Genomic DNA, 17,830 nt, shown 5'->3' with positions numbered 1-17,830 from the left:
TTCCCTCCACGGGCTCCCTGTAAAATTCAGAATAAACTACAAACTGTTGATCACTTATAAGGCTCTGCATGACTTTGCCCCCAGTTACGTTTCTGATCTCCTCGTTCCGTATTCCGCTTCTCGACCACTCCAGTCCTCTAATCTCGACCTTTTATCCACCCCCCGCTCCAACTGCAAAACAAAAGATGATTGTGCCTTTGCTGTTTTAGCTCCAAACCTCTTGAATCATCTTCCCTCGTATATCAGATTTGCTGATTCTTTGGACTGTTTCAGCAAGCAGCCTCTAAAATCTTTATAGGCAAGCCTTTTTTTTATAGATCTCCACTCTGGCCTTTGTTTTATGTTCTTGTTGTCTGGTCTGTCTCTCATTGTCTTGGGTTTTATATTGTACTTTTACCATATTTGTTTATCGATTTTTATCTTTTCGTGTGTGAAGCTCTGTGTAACTGTGTGTTTTAAAAAGCACTATATAGATAAAGCTTTATTATTTACTTACCTCCACTGGTGACCAGTGAAGAGAGGCTAGAAGTAATGTTAAATCATCAAATTATTTTGTTTTTGTCAAGATTCTAGCCCTAGTGCTGAAGCCACAGACTTGTAGGATCATGCATAGGAAGACCAAAGAAAAGGGCTTTGCAATAATCTCAACAATACAAATGTATTATGGTTTCAGCAACACACAATGATAAAATAGGTCAGATTTGAGCAGAATTGCTTATTTTGTTAATAGCCTTGATAATAGCCTTGGGACTGGAATGTCAAACGGAAATCAAAGATCGCTCCAGCCGATGTGGAATGCAAATGTGTCACATCCTGGTGGAGACTGATTCACATGTTTGAGACGCCTTTAACGTGCACACCCTCACTTTAACATAAAGTATAGAAAAAGGTGATTGAAGGTCCTCATGAGTACAGAAATACAGACGCGTGTGTGAGTCTGCATGCATGTGTCTTCGTGTGTAATAACTTCTCACACGCCCTCAGGCTGGTGCACCAGGATGGCAGCCTGGCGGACCTCACCATGCTCAGCGGCAGCTCGGTGGAGGCAGCGCTGCCCAGAGAGGAGCAGGAGCCGCAGGAGGAGCAGGGGGAGCAGGGGGAGTGGCGGACAGAGGAGAAGGAGCAGGCCCTGGTGGTGGTGATGTATGACACCGATGGGACTGGCGAGAAGCCCAGGAGCTTCTCCGACCCCCGGCAGTCCAGCACAGAGGAGAGCCACCACTGCAGTGCAGGGACGGAGCCGGAGCCGAGCACCGAGCAGAGCTCAGGTACTGGGCAGGTCCACAAACCGCAACAGTAAATCATATTAGGGCTGCAACTGACTATTTCATTAAACTTAATGTGTAAGTTATTTTCTTGATTAATCAATTGTTCATTTAGTCTATAAAATATGTAGAAAGTAGTGAAAAATACTCATGACAATATCTCAGAACTAAAGTTGATGTCTTAAAATTCAACGATATTTGCTTCATGATCTAAAGCAGAAAAGCAGCAAACTGCTTTTCTGTTTGAAAAGATGTAGTAAAAGCTTGATAAATGACTCAAATGATCAGCCACATCAGTGATCAAAATTGTTTAATTGTCTGCCAGTCAACTAATTGATTCATCATCTAATCATTTCAGCACAACATGATTTAATTTCAGCGGCAGTAGTTTTGTGTAGCCAAACCTCCCTGTTCAGCACATGGAGGTCTGGAATAATTCAAGCTGAACTGGAGTGGTAAGATTTAGAGAACTGGCATCGAAACACAAAAGCCAGAGGTGCCACAAATACCCACAAGCGGGTATTTTCTAATTTACAGTCGGTCAAATGGCTGCCGCAGGGTTTCCAAAGGCGTCAGTGTCCCAATTTCAATTTTTCCTTTTAGAGATTCTGGTCTGGCAAGAAACATATGAGACAACTCAGTAACTATTACTGTTCTGTCCACCAGTCAGACCATTAAAATCTGCTTCCATGTGACAGATCTGCAGTCTAATTCTAGGAAGCAGACGATTTGTAGACAACAAATCACTTTGAGTCTGATGGTAATGTAAAGCTTTTATTTATGTCAAATAGTGAGATTTAAAGCTACAGAATTGAACTACATTAGAGCTACGTTGGTTGAAATGGAGTCCAACGCCTCCTCAGAGTTGTATGAACAAGCAGATGGCAAATGCAGCCAGTCTGCAATAATATATGCATCATTGAGGCATCCTGATGGTTTACTTGGCGTGTAATCATGCCAACATATGGGTTGCATATCATCACTCTCTTTTTCAAAATTGTGGTTAAAGTGCCTGAGGAAAAACAAATATCCAAACGAAGGTCACGCTGAACTGCTCATCCAGAGGCGGTGTGGCTGAGCACACTTTGCAGAGTTGTATTTAAACACTTTGGCATCTCGTGAGCTTCCGCGTGTGATGCTCAAACTGTTGTTTTCCTCCAAAGTGTATTAAAGCTTCCCACACTGCTGCCCATGTTTGCCCCTCTCACTGTGTTTACAGCTCAGACTCCTGTGCTGCTACGTAGCATCCACAGACCTTTTCTCTCGGATCTCTCTCGGCCTGTGTGCTCAGAAGACATATGTTGCATACAGTCTTTAAAGGCCAAAGCTCTCTTAGAGGAGCTCAGTCTGCAGCCCAAGTATCTGCTGCCTACACTCCCACCAGCCACTCATTAATCATCCCGAGCGAAGCTGTAAGAATCTGTTGTATTGCAGATTTTTGGGTTCAGTAAGATTTACCTCCAGTTTTCTGCTCTGACACAGCACGTAGCTCAACTGCTCACTTTCACCCATTCCATCATCCTGCTATGGCCAGCTAGCCCTGCACCATTAGCATATTTACACAGACACTCACGCTGGTCTTAAATTAAAATGTGGTTTATACACAGAAAATAAAATAGGTGATAAAGCACAACCCTGCAGGGCCTCTCAGTTTATGATGACCTGCAAGCTATACGAGTTATATGCTCTCTCAGAGTTTCTTATCCAAACAATGAGGCCTCTATTAAAACCAGAGATAATGTGGCTTTTTTAAAAACATACGCCCACCACCAAACTGTCGCTGGAGTTTTTTTTAACTACTTTGTGAGAACATAAAACCAAATATTAAGTCTTCATTATCAGATAATTAAAGCAACCAGTTGGAATGAATGCAGATTTCAGGCATCTTTCCATACATCTTGACATACTGCATATGGGAAAAATTAAACACATAAACAAGCACTTTATAGTTTCAGAATATGTGTAAAACACATCCAGCCTGTACATTGACCTCAATTACATCTGGGATATCTCTTTCCCCCACTAAAATGCAGTTTCTCACACACATCGCTTCCATTTGAATCCTTAAACACACAATAAATACCTAGTTTCTTTACTGATTTGCGTATTTTCTGTTTAGATTTCATTTCCGTGGACATACTTCCTCTGAATTTTAGGATTAGTTAGTTTTATCCAGCCGGTATTACAAAACCAAACGCTTTTCAGCTCACTACAATAAAATACAGAGAGAAAACTTATTGTTTGAGCTCACGATTGTGTTTCTGCCAACCTCCAGGTGAAGCTTGGTAAGAAGTTTGGTTTATTTTTAATGGAAAAATATCTATTAAAATGCAATCTAATCATCCAAGGCACAGGTAAGACTGGCAAAAACTGGACTAAATAGTGCATTTGTTGGGGTCTATTTTTATCTGAGGTTTAATACACATTTACGGCAGCAGGACAGTGTACTTTACAGAATGTGGGATTGAATTGGAACAAACTCCTGTGGCCATGATGTTATGATAAGAAAGATTCATCATCAAGATATACCTTATCAGACTTTGGCTACCTGTTATTTGGTATTTTCTCGTGATTTGTTGACAATAAGAAAAACATCATATCACCTGACTTATTCCTGAAGTGTAAAGAGAGAGTCTGTTCCAGCTTGAGTTGGTCTATTAGAAGACATGAAAGCAAAGTGTAAGAAGAGGCATAATAGAGTGTAAACAGAGGACATACTGCTGTAATTAAGAGGTGAAACTGGGAAACACTTTCCATTTGCACCTCCCTGGTCTTGTTTTTCCATTTAAGTGTATCTGGTTTGTCTCTCTTCTTCCTCAGATCTGAAGAATAAATGGCACCTGGTGGTCGACCGTCTGACTGTGCTCTTCCTCAAGTTCCTGGAGTACTTCCACAAACTGCAGCTGTTCATCTGGTGGCTGCTGGAGATCCACATCATCAAGATTGTGTCCTGCTACATTGTCCTGGTCTCTGTCAAAGAGGTATGAAAGGCTGAAGTACAGTTAAAGGCCGGCATATGACTAAACGCAGCGTCTGCAACAGCAGGTAGATGTAGTCACAGGTGTTTAAAGAGTTAATTGGGAGATGTTCACAGTGGATTTTATTTTGGTCTGAAAAAAGTTCTTATCAAACTAAAAGAGAGCTTAAGAGAGCTTTTCCCTTTCCAAGGAGGGGAAGTCCTGCCAGACACCCTGACTCTGCGAAGTGCTTTTTATCCAAGAAAGCAAGCTCTTGAGTATTTTCACATTGTTGTGCCACTTGCTCCACTGGTACAACATAAACCAGACCATAAATGATGGACAGCAGTGTGCTGAGGCCATTTATTCGTCTCTACATAAATGACTGTCTGGGGTGAAGAGCTCTACCTCCTTACCTTACCTCTTACATTTGGCCCTGCTCAAATTGTCTTTGTCGACTTTGTTGCTCAGGTGCTGTATAAAATAAGTTGATCTCTAGCAATTCTTTAACCTGCTTGAACAAGTTTGAAGTTAACCGGGTCTGGACAGGACTACTACGCAGCCAGATGATAGTCTAAGGATGTTTGGGCAGAGTGCAATAGCTGTTATGGTTTCTGGATGGGAAAAAAGCCTTGATCTGAGTTTTCATGCCATCAGGGCTGTTTGAGTTTGGAACAAACTGACCGAGAGTTTAGCCTGGATAAGCTCCTCAGGCTTAGTCTGTTAGAATCCTATTAATACTCACTTTTATAGACTTAGATTTATATTATGTAATGATCTTTTATTTACGGGTGTTCATCACAGGTTTTATGTGTGTTTTTATTTTTTATTTGCCCCCCATTATTCTTTACTTTTTTCAACTGTTTGTAATTTAAAGTGATGTGTAAACGTGTTTTAAAGAAAGATTTATGTGAGGTTGTTTTTTTTTATGTCCTCATGGCCTGTATTGTCCTGTGTGCAGGTGTCTTTGTTCAACTATGTGTTCCTGGTGTCCTGGGCCTTTGCACTGCCATACAGCCAGTATCGGCCCCTGGCCTCCAGTGTTTGCACTGTGTGGACGTGTGTCATCATTGTATGCAAAATGTTGTACCAGCTGAAGTCTATAAACCCACCTTCGTACTCCAAGAACTGCTCTATGGTGAATATAAGGAGAACATGCTTTTTGAACTTTCTTGTAAACACCACATGCCTAACATCTTTGTTACTATCTTAAGTAATTAAGTCCTATCTACAACAAGCATAAAGTATTTATTGCAAAACACATACAAGCGTAATGTGCAAACAAACACACATCACACACCTGACTAGATCCAGATTGGGACGATTGTATTTCATGGCAAATATCACGGCTGGGACATTATGACACAGTAAATAACTTCAAAGCAAGTTTGCATTTCGACAGAGCCAACAACACATATTTTCTGTTCGCAGCCACAAAGTTACTCAAAGGACCAGATGATTGAGATGAAGGACTCCCTGCTGTATAAGGAACCTGTGGAACCAGCGCACTGGGTGGGCCTGAAGAAGTCTAATGACCTGCTGGACTACCTCAGGGTGAGGAGTGGAAACATTCATCCGTTGAGTTTGAAGTTTTGGGAAAGACACCTGTATGTTAAATGTGAGGCTGAACCCAGCAGCCAGTTAGCTTAGCTTGGCACATAGACTGGAAACAGGGACAAACAGCTAGCCTGGCTCTGTTCAAAGGTAACAAACTCTACCCGCCAGCATCTCTAAAGCTCATTTATTAACACGTTATAGCTTGTTTATTTTATATGTAAAAAAACAACGTTGTTGGTTTACAGGGGGGATACGACTCTAGGAAGTCATTACATCTGGCCAAGAAACAGTCCCTCACACAACCCCCCCAGAAAACCACAAAGTCCTGTAGCGCACACTGTCAAAGCATTTCTTTAACAGTGTCAAAAAACATTTTATTCACCTGAAGGGCCTCAAATATTATGTTAATACAGTGAAAATGTTGTTAAGATAATAAGAGCTGAGCAACTTTGATTGCAGTACCCTTAAAGTGAGCTTTGGCGTATTAAATGTTAGAAAATATGACAAATGTCCATCAGAGGTTGCCAGAAATTGAAGTAGTGGGTTAGAAACTACTGCTTAAGAACCACCAAGACCAGCCAGTGGTTAAGCTTTAACCAGACTAAAATAATTTCAGTATTCTGTCAGCTTCAACTAATCCGTTATTCAAACTGTTTGCACGTATTTTCAATGAAAGGAGTTCACATTTAGAAATATCCTCTCTGTGCAGAACAACCTCTTGATGCTCGCTCTGCTAGCATTCGAGGTGACCATCTACCGCCACCAGAAATACTACAGACTGAGAAACAAACTGTCGCCTCCCGCTGCCAGGATTATCTTCCATGGCATCACCCGGCAGCATCTGGACATCGGCATCGTCAGCTTCATCAAATACTTCATCAACTACTTCTTCTACAAGTTCGGACTTGAGGTATAGACGAGTGAAAAGAGCTAAAAAATCGATGTTTTATCTGAAAACTGTTCTCTCCATCATGTCGTGTGTATTCCTCATGTGTGTCCCTCAGACGTGCCTGCTGTTGGTGGTCAATGTAATCGGGCAGCGTATGGACTTCTATGCCATGCTTCATGCCTTCGCTTTGATAGCAGTCATGTATAAACGCAGGAGGAAAGCAATCGCTGAGATCTGGCCCAAGTACTGCTGCTTCCTGGCCTGCATGCTGACTTTCCAGTACTTTGTCTGCATCGGGATCCCACCTGCAGCCTGTAAAGGTTTGTGTAATCGACTCGGCCAGCTTGCGCTAATAAACAGACAGTCGCAGGGAAGTGATCGACAGCCAGTTATTGCTGTGATTTCAACGCCTATTTTTGTCATCAGTTCAATCAAGCATAAATTCTACAGTCAACTGAGTAATCATTTTGTTTTTAAAAAAATCAAAAAGTTCAGAAAAATGCTCATATAAGTCATATAAATAACAGAAAAGCAACTATCTTTACAATTGAGAACCTGACAACAACATCAACAACAAATGTGTGGTATTTTAATGAATAATCTAGATTGTTTTTTGCCCTTTTATGACTGATATCTTAGCTCAAATTGTCTATATTGTGTCAAGGTGATATCCTCAGGTGCCCTAAGTCTCAGAATTAGCCATTTATGACTTGTGAGTTATTCACAAAAAAGTATCTGTGTAAAACTTAGATATCTTAGTCCAGAAGAACATTGAGGCCTTGAATTGTTTCACAGAATTACAGAAATGCATCATATGTATAAGATGTTGTTTATCTGTCTTTGTGGCTGACTTTTTCCGGTTTCAGTTGTCACCATGTCAGGCTCTTGTTGCCAGTCCTGTCCTTTTAAAGCGCTCCACAAACAAACCTGGTATGTTCATGTTGTTTATACGTATGTCCGATGACAATGGTGCATGTTTTCATTTCAGACTATCCCTGGAGGTTTCCTAACTCTACTACAGACTCCAATGTGGTCAAGTGGCTCTATGTTCCAGATTTCCGCACCAGACCCAATTCATCGTTCCTCATCTGTATGTGTATCTGTGTAGCTTCAAAAATGAGTTGAACCCCATTTTTATGATTATGTGGTGGTTATGATACTGATGCCTGTCAAATGAGATTTCTCCTCTCCTCTTTTCTAGACGACTTCATGTTGCTGCTGTGTGCCTCTTTCCAGAGGCAGGTCTTCGACGATGAGAACAAGGCGGCAGTCCGCCTCATGGCTGGAGACAACGTGGAGATCTGCCGAGACCTGGACGCAGCCTCTTTCAGCGTCCACAACCCCGTCCCCGACTTCATCCACTGCAGGTACAGCAGCTTACACTGACATCACACTGCAGCAGGAAGTGGCCAAAGTAGGCATTCCTATTATGGCTCCATGGATACAGTATATGGCAATAGATCCCAGATCTTGTATTTCAATGCCTAAATTAGATTTTACATTAGATTCACTTGAAACAGTTGTCATAATTTTGGTGCAATTGGAGCCTGATTGAACTGGCATTAACATGGAGGACAACAAGACACTGAAATGGAAAGGAAGCAAAGTAGCTGGTTTAATTGATGTTTAATGATTTTATGTTCTCACAATTGCACCAAAACAAGCAAGAATATAAAAGAGCACAACGTTAGTATTTTGCCTTTGTTGTAATTCAGTTCTACTAATGCAGACATGCCTGTTTTGGATGCTGTGGTAGACAACTACAGGATGTGTAAATAAACAACTTTATAACTTTATAAACTATTTCATGAATGTCTTTAATATACTAACTTGATGATATGCCAGTGTTGTGTTCACAACTTAAATCTACGCCCACTAGTGGTGGACACAATCAGTTCATGCAGGTTCAAAACCAAATGTGCAACAGGAATCACAGGCAGGTTGCCACTATCGTGCCAAAATATCAAGTCCAGCTTTAAACTCATTGATGGGCTAAAAGGTAAAAGAAGCAGGCTGGTAACAGATGGTTGTAGGTTCGGGTTTTGGGTAAATTTGCATTATAAAAGTAAAAAAAAGGTATCATTCTCCTCAATTTCAGCAACAACCACTGAGGTACAGTTGACTCAGATGCTTACTGTGTTTCCCAGCCTCTCAGTCGAGCTGCTCACAGAGAACTCAGTCGAAAACTGCTGTTGTACTTGGCTGCTAACTGCGTAACTGTAGAAATCTTAAGTGGAGTGGTGCTGAATAAGAACATACTCGCTCAGCAAATCTCTTATCCCAGATAAATAAAGGTAAGAAAAAACTGACAGATGACAGTTGCTCATGTCAGTAGCTTAGTGAGAGCTGCTATTCAATACCCACTGTATACATAATTCAGAATTTTGGCTGTCGTCTGATATTTGACTGTAGAGCTAGATACTGACATTGCACATAAAAACGAGTGAAGACAGGGGTTTGAGAGGCCGGGAAATAGAGAGCGAGTTTGAAAGACAGCGAGAGCATCCTGACCTGTCCACAGTCATTGATTATGTGCTCTTCACATTCCACTGTTTTTATGCACAAAGTGGACAAGTCTTTTATTAACGCACTCTGTGTCCATCAACAAGCCCTAGTAGAGACAAGAGAGCTGTACAGCCCGTCTGTCCACGCCACAGCAGCTCTGCACTTATTCCATCGTTTCCCTCCAGGATCAAATTACGGATACGGGGTGGGGGAGAAATCCATATTCCACAATAACACTCTGTCCGTCACTCCGCGACGCAGACGCTTTTGCCCTGTACTCTAACTCAATAAATAGCTTTTAAGTATGGAAAAGGTATTTTCTCCCCCTGATGAAGACGGACACTCACTCAGCTATTCCGGCCCATCAACGCATCGTCCGATCCAAAGCCACTTCATCAGAGCTGCTTCCTAAACCGTGCAGCTGTTGTTGTGGTCCCATGTTTTCCATCAAATTAGCGCACGTTGCTTCCTATGTTTGCACTCCACTCATCGTATCAATGGTCTCTCACATGATAACGCAGGATCCATACGCATGCTTTTAGCATGTTAGCCGCACGCAGGACATGCAAGAGTGTACCTGAGCTCAGCGACAGGAGTCAGGTTTCAGCTCTGGTTCGCATTCATTGATCAGACTCTTACCGGTGTCCTGACACTAAGTGATACACTAAGTGTGATTGATGGGCGGATCATGCACACAGCAGCAGAATGAACTGAAATGTTGTTTTGACTTTCATTCTGTGGTAAACATGCATCCTTATTAGCAACTTAGCTCAGGTGGCCGGGGTCCATGCTGTTTACATTCAACTTCGTTTCAATCAGGAGAGACAAGTGAATGAAGTGAAGATAATTCTTAATTATGGCAGGTGATGTTGATAGTTAGGTCTTGTAGAAAGTTTGGTGCTTATATGCTCTATATGGAGTCTGCCCTAAGCAGCAGCAAGTTAAATCCCAACATGGAGTCCAAACACTGGTGGTGGTGGTGGTGGCTGCTGATGAGTCTGATGAAGCTGATGAAATGATGAAGCTGACGTATCTACAAAGACTCTGCGGTGATGGGGAGGTGGAGAGTTGTACATAACAGCAGCATGGACATATCAAGCCAGAGAGAGAGAGAGTCATATTTAAAAAGACAGCAGCAAGATGATAGGCTAACAATGAAGGTGTGTAGCTGTGCTATTGGATAGATATGGCCAGCTGATGAGAACAGCTCATATCCCAGTGACAGCCCCAGACAATGACCGCAAAGAAATTATGAGTGAGCTTGAGAGGAGTGAGTGCAGGATGGTTTGAGAAATAAACTACAGGCCTAAGCATGCAAAAGGTTTATATACGTCTGTCTTTCTGCACTGACGCACTGACTATGGGAAAAATAGTTTTTTACTGTAACTCCAGGTCCACTTTCTAGCGTTTTCTGCAGCTTTCAAAAACACCTCACACTTCTCACCAGCAAAAGGAGTTTGCTTAGGCGTCAGGGAGTTGGTTCTGAAGAACATATATAGAGCTTTGCTTAAGTAATAGCGTGTGGTTAACACAGTCTTTATCTGTTTGAAGAGAGATGGCTGAAAGCTCTGGAAAAAGCTCTGAAGTGGCCCTTAAGATAAGACTATGCTATCAAACTAAATGAGATACTATTGTATTAGAATTATATTTTGCTGTTGGACGCAGACGCCTCTCTACCCACAGGAAATAACAATGAAAAGAAGAGCAAAGGATGCTGTATGTTGCATTTACTGATGTCAGATTACATCACCTCTCTGTATTGAAGTTCAGATTTTTTGAACACTGATCTTTCTCTGACAGGAGCTGCCAAGGTGTCTGAAAAACATAGGATGTATTAATATAGAATGCTTTTGGAAAAATAGTGCTGACATATTGGTGTCACCACTGTCCTGCAGGTCCTACCTGGACATGCTGAAGGTCATCATGTTCAGCTACCTGTTCTGGTTTGTCCTCACCATCATCTTCATCACGGGGACCACACGCATCAGCGTCTTCTGTATGGGCTACCTGGTGGCCTGCTTCTACTTCCTGCTCTTTGGCGGTGAGCTGTTGCTCAAACCAATCAAGAAAATCCTCCACTACTGGGACTTCCTGATCGCCTACAACATCTTTGTAATCACCATGAAGAACATTTTGTCTGTGAGTCGTCTATCTCAACTTGTATATCAAGTCCAATTAGTTAACTACATGGCAGACAAATCCTCCATACTGTAGTTTAGATGTTGAAACACCTGTCTGCATGAATGTGCATGCTTAAGAAGAAAAACATGTTCACTATAAACTTCTCTGTTCTCAGTATTTTAAGACGCAGAGTTCATATATGTCCTAAAAGACTGAGGCCTGCGTGTTATGTGAAATCAAAGCTGCTGACAATTATAATTATTGTGTTCACATATCTAATAAAGGATTCTTGTTCTTAGATCCTGGCTTGTGGCTACATCAACTCCCTGGTGGTGAACCACTGCTGGTTGATCCAGTTGTTCAGTCTGGCCTGCACCATCAAGGACTACAACATCACCAAGCAAGACCCGTGTGAGTAGATTCAACATTTTATTTCTCTGTGAATCTTTATTTTTAAGAACATAACTTTCACAAGAAGGTGAATATCCCTTTCAGTATTAGGACAAGCATGAATCCTCACTCACGGCTGTAATTATTAGTCATACTTAGCATGTCGGTGCCAGATTGTGTGTCCGGGAGTGTGTTTCCCAAGACCCTGAAATTAAAGCCACACGCAGTCTGTATCTTAATCCCACTGGGCAACTGATTTACAGTGAATACAAAACACTGCCACAATGCTCAGTGAAACAGTAAGATTTATTGTTGGGGAAATTTCTTTAATAAAGTACAGTTATTGCAGTATTCAGTCAATCATTTGCAAATGGATCCAGAGTTTCTCAGGCAGAGAGATGGCTAGAGGGAAGTCCAGCAACCATATTTCTACACACGTTCGTCACAGAGCGTTTGGTCATGCCCAGAGACAGTTGTCCTTTAATCATTTCACCTTTGCTCTTTGTCCGTTCATAACTCCTGAATTTCTTTCTCTGCATCTATCTGTTGAGAAAGAGCTGAAGGGGCAGTCTGACACGGCTTTGCCTCTGATAACGTTTAGCACCTGCTGAGAACCGGTATTTGGAACAGTTCCAACTTTAGAAAACGGATGAGACCACACTGTGCACTGAGCCAAAAGACAGTATAACATAAGGCAGTGCACATAATCATAAAACATAAGAAAATAATTATCTAATAGGAGTATAATTTTCACGTACATTTATCAGAACAGTCTGCATTAAGATCCTTGAGCGTCTGTGCAACTAACACTCATAAATCTTCTCACTTTCACCTTTTATTAGTGGCAGTCGCAATCAGACTGACAGTAATGGTAATATTCTGACATCAGCTGCACAGCGGCTTGCATTCAAAGAGGAGAATTCATTTCAGGTTAATGATTTTCAGTCCACTAATTAACTACTGTGGTGTGAACAAGTCAATAGCTCAAGTTTATAAAATTAAATTGATTAAATGAGATTGCTTATGACTGTGCTGTGTGTATTTTCCAGCTACTGACCAGACCTGTGACCTGCCCAGCAACGAGGCCGGCATCATCTGGGACAGTATCTGCTTCGCCTTCCTGCTGCTGCAGAGACGAGTCTTCATGAGCTACTACTTCCTCCACGTGGTGGCTGATATCAGAGCATCACAGATCCTCGCATCCAGGTACACAGCTGAGGCGCAGGGGTGCTGCTCCCATTTTCAAGTATTTATAAAGCATTAAACAGTTAAGGTAGGGCGGCAGAGCTTTTCTTGCCATGACATGATAAAAAGTCTGCTGTAAAAAAGGTCTATGAATGTGATTTATTTAAGATTCAACAGTATAGGTGAATCTAGCTTTATTGTCTTCTTCTGTTCCTTTAGCAGTTAGCATTTATCATTAGCATTAGCTAAATGGTAGCATCGGAACTGTATTGTCTTGTCCTATTCTTCTTAGCGGTTAGCATTAGCATTAGTATTAGCATTAGCTAAACGGTAGCATCGATACTGGCCACTACCTGGAGCATCTTCTAAACAGGCCTGGGTCAGTTGAACGTGGCAGTGCTGTTTGGATTGTGTAGGAGCAGTGTGAACTGGCACTGTGGGGGTGACTCTGTGACGCCGGAGTTCACCGCCTAGCCTCCTGGAGGTGTAGTGGGACTAAGTAGGCGAAACACTGTTGAAGGGAGGGTTCCACCTGATGACCCCCAGAGACGTGTTAGGAATCACTGCTCTTTGGCATGTATAGAGGCAGATTAGGGCTCCAAGGTTCTTCACTGAGAATGAATCCTCTTTTTGAGCACAAGTATCTGGTGTTTAAATTAACAGAATGATGAAGACACGTGACTCTATGAGGCTATCTAGATTCAGGTTTGCAAGATTTATTCAGAGAGCAAAGCAACAAGGAAATTGCAAGATAAGACAGACCAAAAAATAGTTCGATGTGAGTATAATGGGAATGCTTTGTGTCTTTCTGTGTAAGAACTCTATGATATAAGCTTAACTTGAATTTTCTATTTGCGTAATAGAAACTAATGAGAAACATGCATGAGGAGAAATGTGCAGTTCAGTAAAATTCAGCTTGGCTCCTTTTTTGATTGTCTTCCCCAGTATAGTTAAATCACAGTGATATAAATATGGAATCAATTTACCCTTTGAGAAGGTTGTATGAAATTTCCTTCCAAAGGAAGGGGAAGACAGATTTTATTTACTGTGTTTTTTATTGTTGTTGTTTTGTCATTAAATTGTAAAATTGGATCAAGCCTTCACACGTTGACGTTTGACTGGCCACTGATGTGCGTGTGTTTCAGAGGGGCGGAGCTTTTCCAGGCCACGATAGTGAAGGCGGTGAAAGCCAGACTGGAGGAGGAGCACAAGTCTGTGGAGCAGCTGAAGAGACAGTGAGATATTTGACTCTCTCTCTCTTTTTGTGTACAAGATGCAACACAGGGGAAGTTTTAATATTTGAAATGATAAAGTCCTGGCCAAGACTTTAAATCATCTTTAAAATGTTTAAATTTACTTACACATGACTTTCAGTTGTCTTCCTCTGGATTAGAGCTGATACAGCAAATGTATTCAAAAGGACCACTTCAGGTACAAGAGCTAGCCACTGTATTATTAGCAAATGTTACTCAGTTTAATAGTGTATTTGTTATGAAATATTATCAAAATTAATGTACATTAGGCATAATTTAATCCATAAGTAAGTAAACATGATTCAGAAAGCCATTTGAAATCTGTTTTGGATTAAAAGCAACTCCTGGCTCCATCTTTACTGTCTCCAGGAAGCCGTCTCTCAGTATATCACACTGCATAAAGTCAATGTATTTCCACCACTTACAGTTACCTCAGGAGTTACTCATAAGCTCTGATAACATCCACTCACCCGCTCTAATGAGCACTCCGCTGTTACATAAGGTACACTAATTTCCATATGAAGCGTGGATGTTTCTGTCAGCCTGCTGGGCCGTCGGTGATGGTCCTCTTTGTCGATACTTCGTGTCTCTTCACTGTCTCTCTGATCTAATCAGGATGGAGCGCATTAAGGTGAGGCAGCAAAAATTTAAGAGGGGCAAGGAGAAGATGCTGAGCATTGCACAGGAGTCTGGAGAAGGACAGACCCTCGTCCAGCCTGAGGAGGATGATGATGATGGTATGACGATGGCTGCCAGGGCCATCTCTCTGTGCAGTCAGTGTTAGAAAACTTGGTGCTGAGGTTATACGATTGCTTGTAGTTCTCAAGGAAGATGAGTGAGAGTGTCTTAACGCCTACTCAACCTAATTAATGAGCATATGTTGTGTAATGATACATTTTCATTAGTATTAGATCCAAAAGAGCAGCTTGATATAGTGAAAATATGCCTTGAAGTTTGCAGAAAAAATCATTTTCTTATGAAATGTTGCATTGCTGTATTTGTGAAATTTTAGGAGCACAGCGAACGAAAGCCAAGACCAAAAAAAAGCAGTGGTGGAGGCCGTGGGTTGACCATGCTTCCAGTAGGTTGACCCTCAACCCCCCTTTTTTCTCTTCCTCCACTCTGATTGGCCCTTGTGTCCTTGACCAGAACGCTGAGGATTCCCATACTGTCCCCGGGCTCTGAAGGCACCAACACATAGCCTTGTTCCATCCAGACTTTAGTCCTTTTCCGTCTCTATTTAAGGGTCCTAGTAACCTGTAGCTCTCATCCAGCTGTACACAGTGTGTGTAGAGGCACTTCAAGATGATCTATAAAACCGTGTCAGTATTGGTGCGAAGCGGGGTTGCCTTAAATAGACACGATGAGACGATGAAGAAAGAGAAAATGACTAATGGCTGGAGGCTTGTACCTGACATTGTTTAATACATAAACATCATCATCTGTCTCTCCTAAAGAGCCCACAGTTGAGAATCGCTCTGTTGTAGAACGTTTTCACGCAAAGATATGAAAGTGGACTCTCCTTTATTCTCAGTACTGGAATAAAGGATGAAGGGTTTGTTCATTCTTTGCCAGCAGACATGATCACCAAACAGGTGTTAGGCTGGAGGAAGTAAAACAGCAGATTTGACCAGCGATTGAATTTCTAAAATGACGCCCTTTGTGGAAAAATATAATAGCAGCATCTTTCTGAGTCGATACAATGGTTGCCTGTTTGGTTTGAACTCATGTCTCATATGGTATTCCACCCCCACATGACATTTTCAAATTATTTCTCCATTTTATCTCTTTGTCATTTGATGTTTCATCTCCATATCCCAGCATCCTCCCTCACCTCCCGCCCACTGTGGTTCTGTTCAAGGACATAAGTCAGCCTCGTCTATCCCATTGCTTCTAACACTTAACTAGTGCAGACGTTTGCTCTGTCAAATAGCTTAAAGGCGACTGCTTACTGGAATAACAGTCTTTAATAGACGCTTTTCATTGTGCTTTGTGCTCATAGTTAGTCATACTAACATTTTTGATGCGTTATGTGTTTTCTGCATTTTCCGTTTCATCCTCTCGTGTCTTAATAAAAGTGTATCTGTCTCACGACTTACTGTGGAGTCAAATAAATGTTTGATTTGTAGTGAATTCCATAGAAATGCTTTGAATTTCCTCTCAGCAGATCTTCCTTTCAGCAAGTGAACCCTCTCTGAACCTCACTCTGATGTTGTGAAAGCGATGAATGACTTCAGCCTCTGTTTGACTGAATGTAATGACAGTTTACATCTACCCCCTCAGTGGTTAGAAGTGGAGACTATTACTTGTTTGAAACTGACAGTGAGGAGGAGGAGGAGGACGAGGAGAAAAAAGACGATGAACCACCAAAGAAGTCGGCGTTTCAGGTAAGTTCAGTGCGAAACAAGACAAGACAAAATTCTCTCTTCACTGCCTCCTAACACAGTTAACCCCTGTTGTTTTTGATAATATGAATAATAATCTACTAATCCTCTCCCACTCTGTTGTCTCTCTGTAGCGAGCTATTGGGAAGTTTGTCTCTGCTGTTCTGGCTTTGCCCAAGTCTATCATTAAGCTGCCTAAAACTATACTACAGTATGTAGTCAAGGCAGGAAAGGTACTCACCATCAGAACTAACACAGCTTGCTTTCTGTACGAACATCTGCCACTTTTAAGTAACAACTAACGCCTCAGCAAGCCGCCTTTCCAGCGCATGTCTGGTGATTTGATCCATATCACAAACGGATGCTATTTTGAAATAAATCATCAAACATGGACTGGAATGGAGATGCTTTTGCATGTGTTATCTGGCTGATTGGCTTGAAGTGGGTTGCATGAAGAGGGGCTTTATTCTGAGAAGTTATTGGTTGTGTTTCCCGTCTGGTTTTTCGTGTGGTCTCCTTTGAGCTTTGAGCGTTTGTGAGTTATGATCGCTGAAGCAACAACAGTATTTGCAGTTAGCGTTTGGGCCTCATCTCTGGTGAAAGATATTGTGTTTTGTGTTACACTGGAGGTTTTGCATGTTTCAGTGCATTAACTGAAAAAGTGTTAATTCTTAACAAGACCACCAGCTATTTTATTTGGTATACAATGTGTATTAAGAATATTAGGTTTATATATGTTGTTAGAGCATTGCATTCATGAGCTACGTTCAAATATTATGTGGAAATGAGTTTGAAAAGTTAAGTTGTTGTTTTTTTTGAAGGTGGTCTGTTTTATAAAGTGTTCATGATTTGTAATTAATAGACCAAAATGTGCAAAACCACCTTGAATTGGTGTTTAAATTTCCCTTTTGCTATTGTTGCTCTTGCATAGTTTTCCAATAATTTTCTCTTCTTCGCATCCTCTCATTGATACTAAACTCTCTTTTCTCCAGTTTCTTTATCACGCCTGGATCACCGACCCCAAAGCTGCCCTGAGGGCACGAGGCAAAGAGAAACGCAAATTTTGGAAAAAATACACAAAGGGAGTCAGACACAGAAAAAGCAAGAAAGATGGTAAGCAAGTCAAATGACAAAAAAACTACAGTGAAACAAACTTTAATGATTGTTGTTTGAAAGTTCTTTTAACGATAGTGAGGTGTACTTCCTGTACTTCAGCAGGCCACGTGGCCATAGAGGTTGGTGAGCTCTCAGATGGGCAAGAAAAAGGGGAGGAGAACAAGAAGTCTGGTGGTCCAGGTTGGTTTCTCCTCAAGAAGGTTGTTTT

At 41.5% G+C, this 17,830-nt stretch overlaps 1 protein-coding gene across 1 annotated transcript in view; it reads left to right on the top strand.

Annotated features, from left to right (window-relative positions):
- Positions 1 to 17,830, top strand: part of LOC121614594 (piezo-type mechanosensitive ion channel component 2) — an 83,115-nt gene that overhangs the window by 47,974 nt on the left and 17,311 nt on the right. Inside the window, exons 18-35 of the mRNA XM_041948553.1 lie at positions 985 to 1,268; positions 4,086 to 4,246; positions 5,184 to 5,360; positions 5,654 to 5,776; positions 6,489 to 6,689; positions 6,784 to 6,988; positions 7,657 to 7,758; positions 7,870 to 8,035; positions 11,069 to 11,312; positions 11,594 to 11,705; positions 12,734 to 12,890; positions 14,015 to 14,104; positions 14,738 to 14,859; positions 15,135 to 15,203; positions 16,406 to 16,509; positions 16,641 to 16,739; positions 17,499 to 17,619; positions 17,725 to 17,802. Of these exons, the coding sequence (XP_041804487.1) occupies positions 985 to 1,268; positions 4,086 to 4,246; positions 5,184 to 5,360; positions 5,654 to 5,776; positions 6,489 to 6,689; positions 6,784 to 6,988; positions 7,657 to 7,758; positions 7,870 to 8,035; positions 11,069 to 11,312; positions 11,594 to 11,705; positions 12,734 to 12,890; positions 14,015 to 14,104; positions 14,738 to 14,859; positions 15,135 to 15,203; positions 16,406 to 16,509; positions 16,641 to 16,739; positions 17,499 to 17,619; positions 17,725 to 17,802 (2,615 nt within the window). The remainder of the gene's footprint in view (positions 1 to 984; positions 1,269 to 4,085; positions 4,247 to 5,183; positions 5,361 to 5,653; positions 5,777 to 6,488; positions 6,690 to 6,783; positions 6,989 to 7,656; positions 7,759 to 7,869; positions 8,036 to 11,068; positions 11,313 to 11,593; positions 11,706 to 12,733; positions 12,891 to 14,014; positions 14,105 to 14,737; positions 14,860 to 15,134; positions 15,204 to 16,405; positions 16,510 to 16,640; positions 16,740 to 17,498; positions 17,620 to 17,724; positions 17,803 to 17,830) is intronic.

Source organism: Chelmon rostratus, chromosome 12, assembly GCF_017976325.1.
Source record: "Chelmon rostratus isolate fCheRos1 chromosome 12, fCheRos1.pri, whole genome shotgun sequence".
Classification (NCBI taxonomy): domain Eukaryota; kingdom Metazoa; phylum Chordata; class Actinopteri; order Chaetodontiformes; family Chaetodontidae; genus Chelmon; species Chelmon rostratus.
This window is presented reverse-complemented; position numbering and strand designations above follow the sequence as displayed.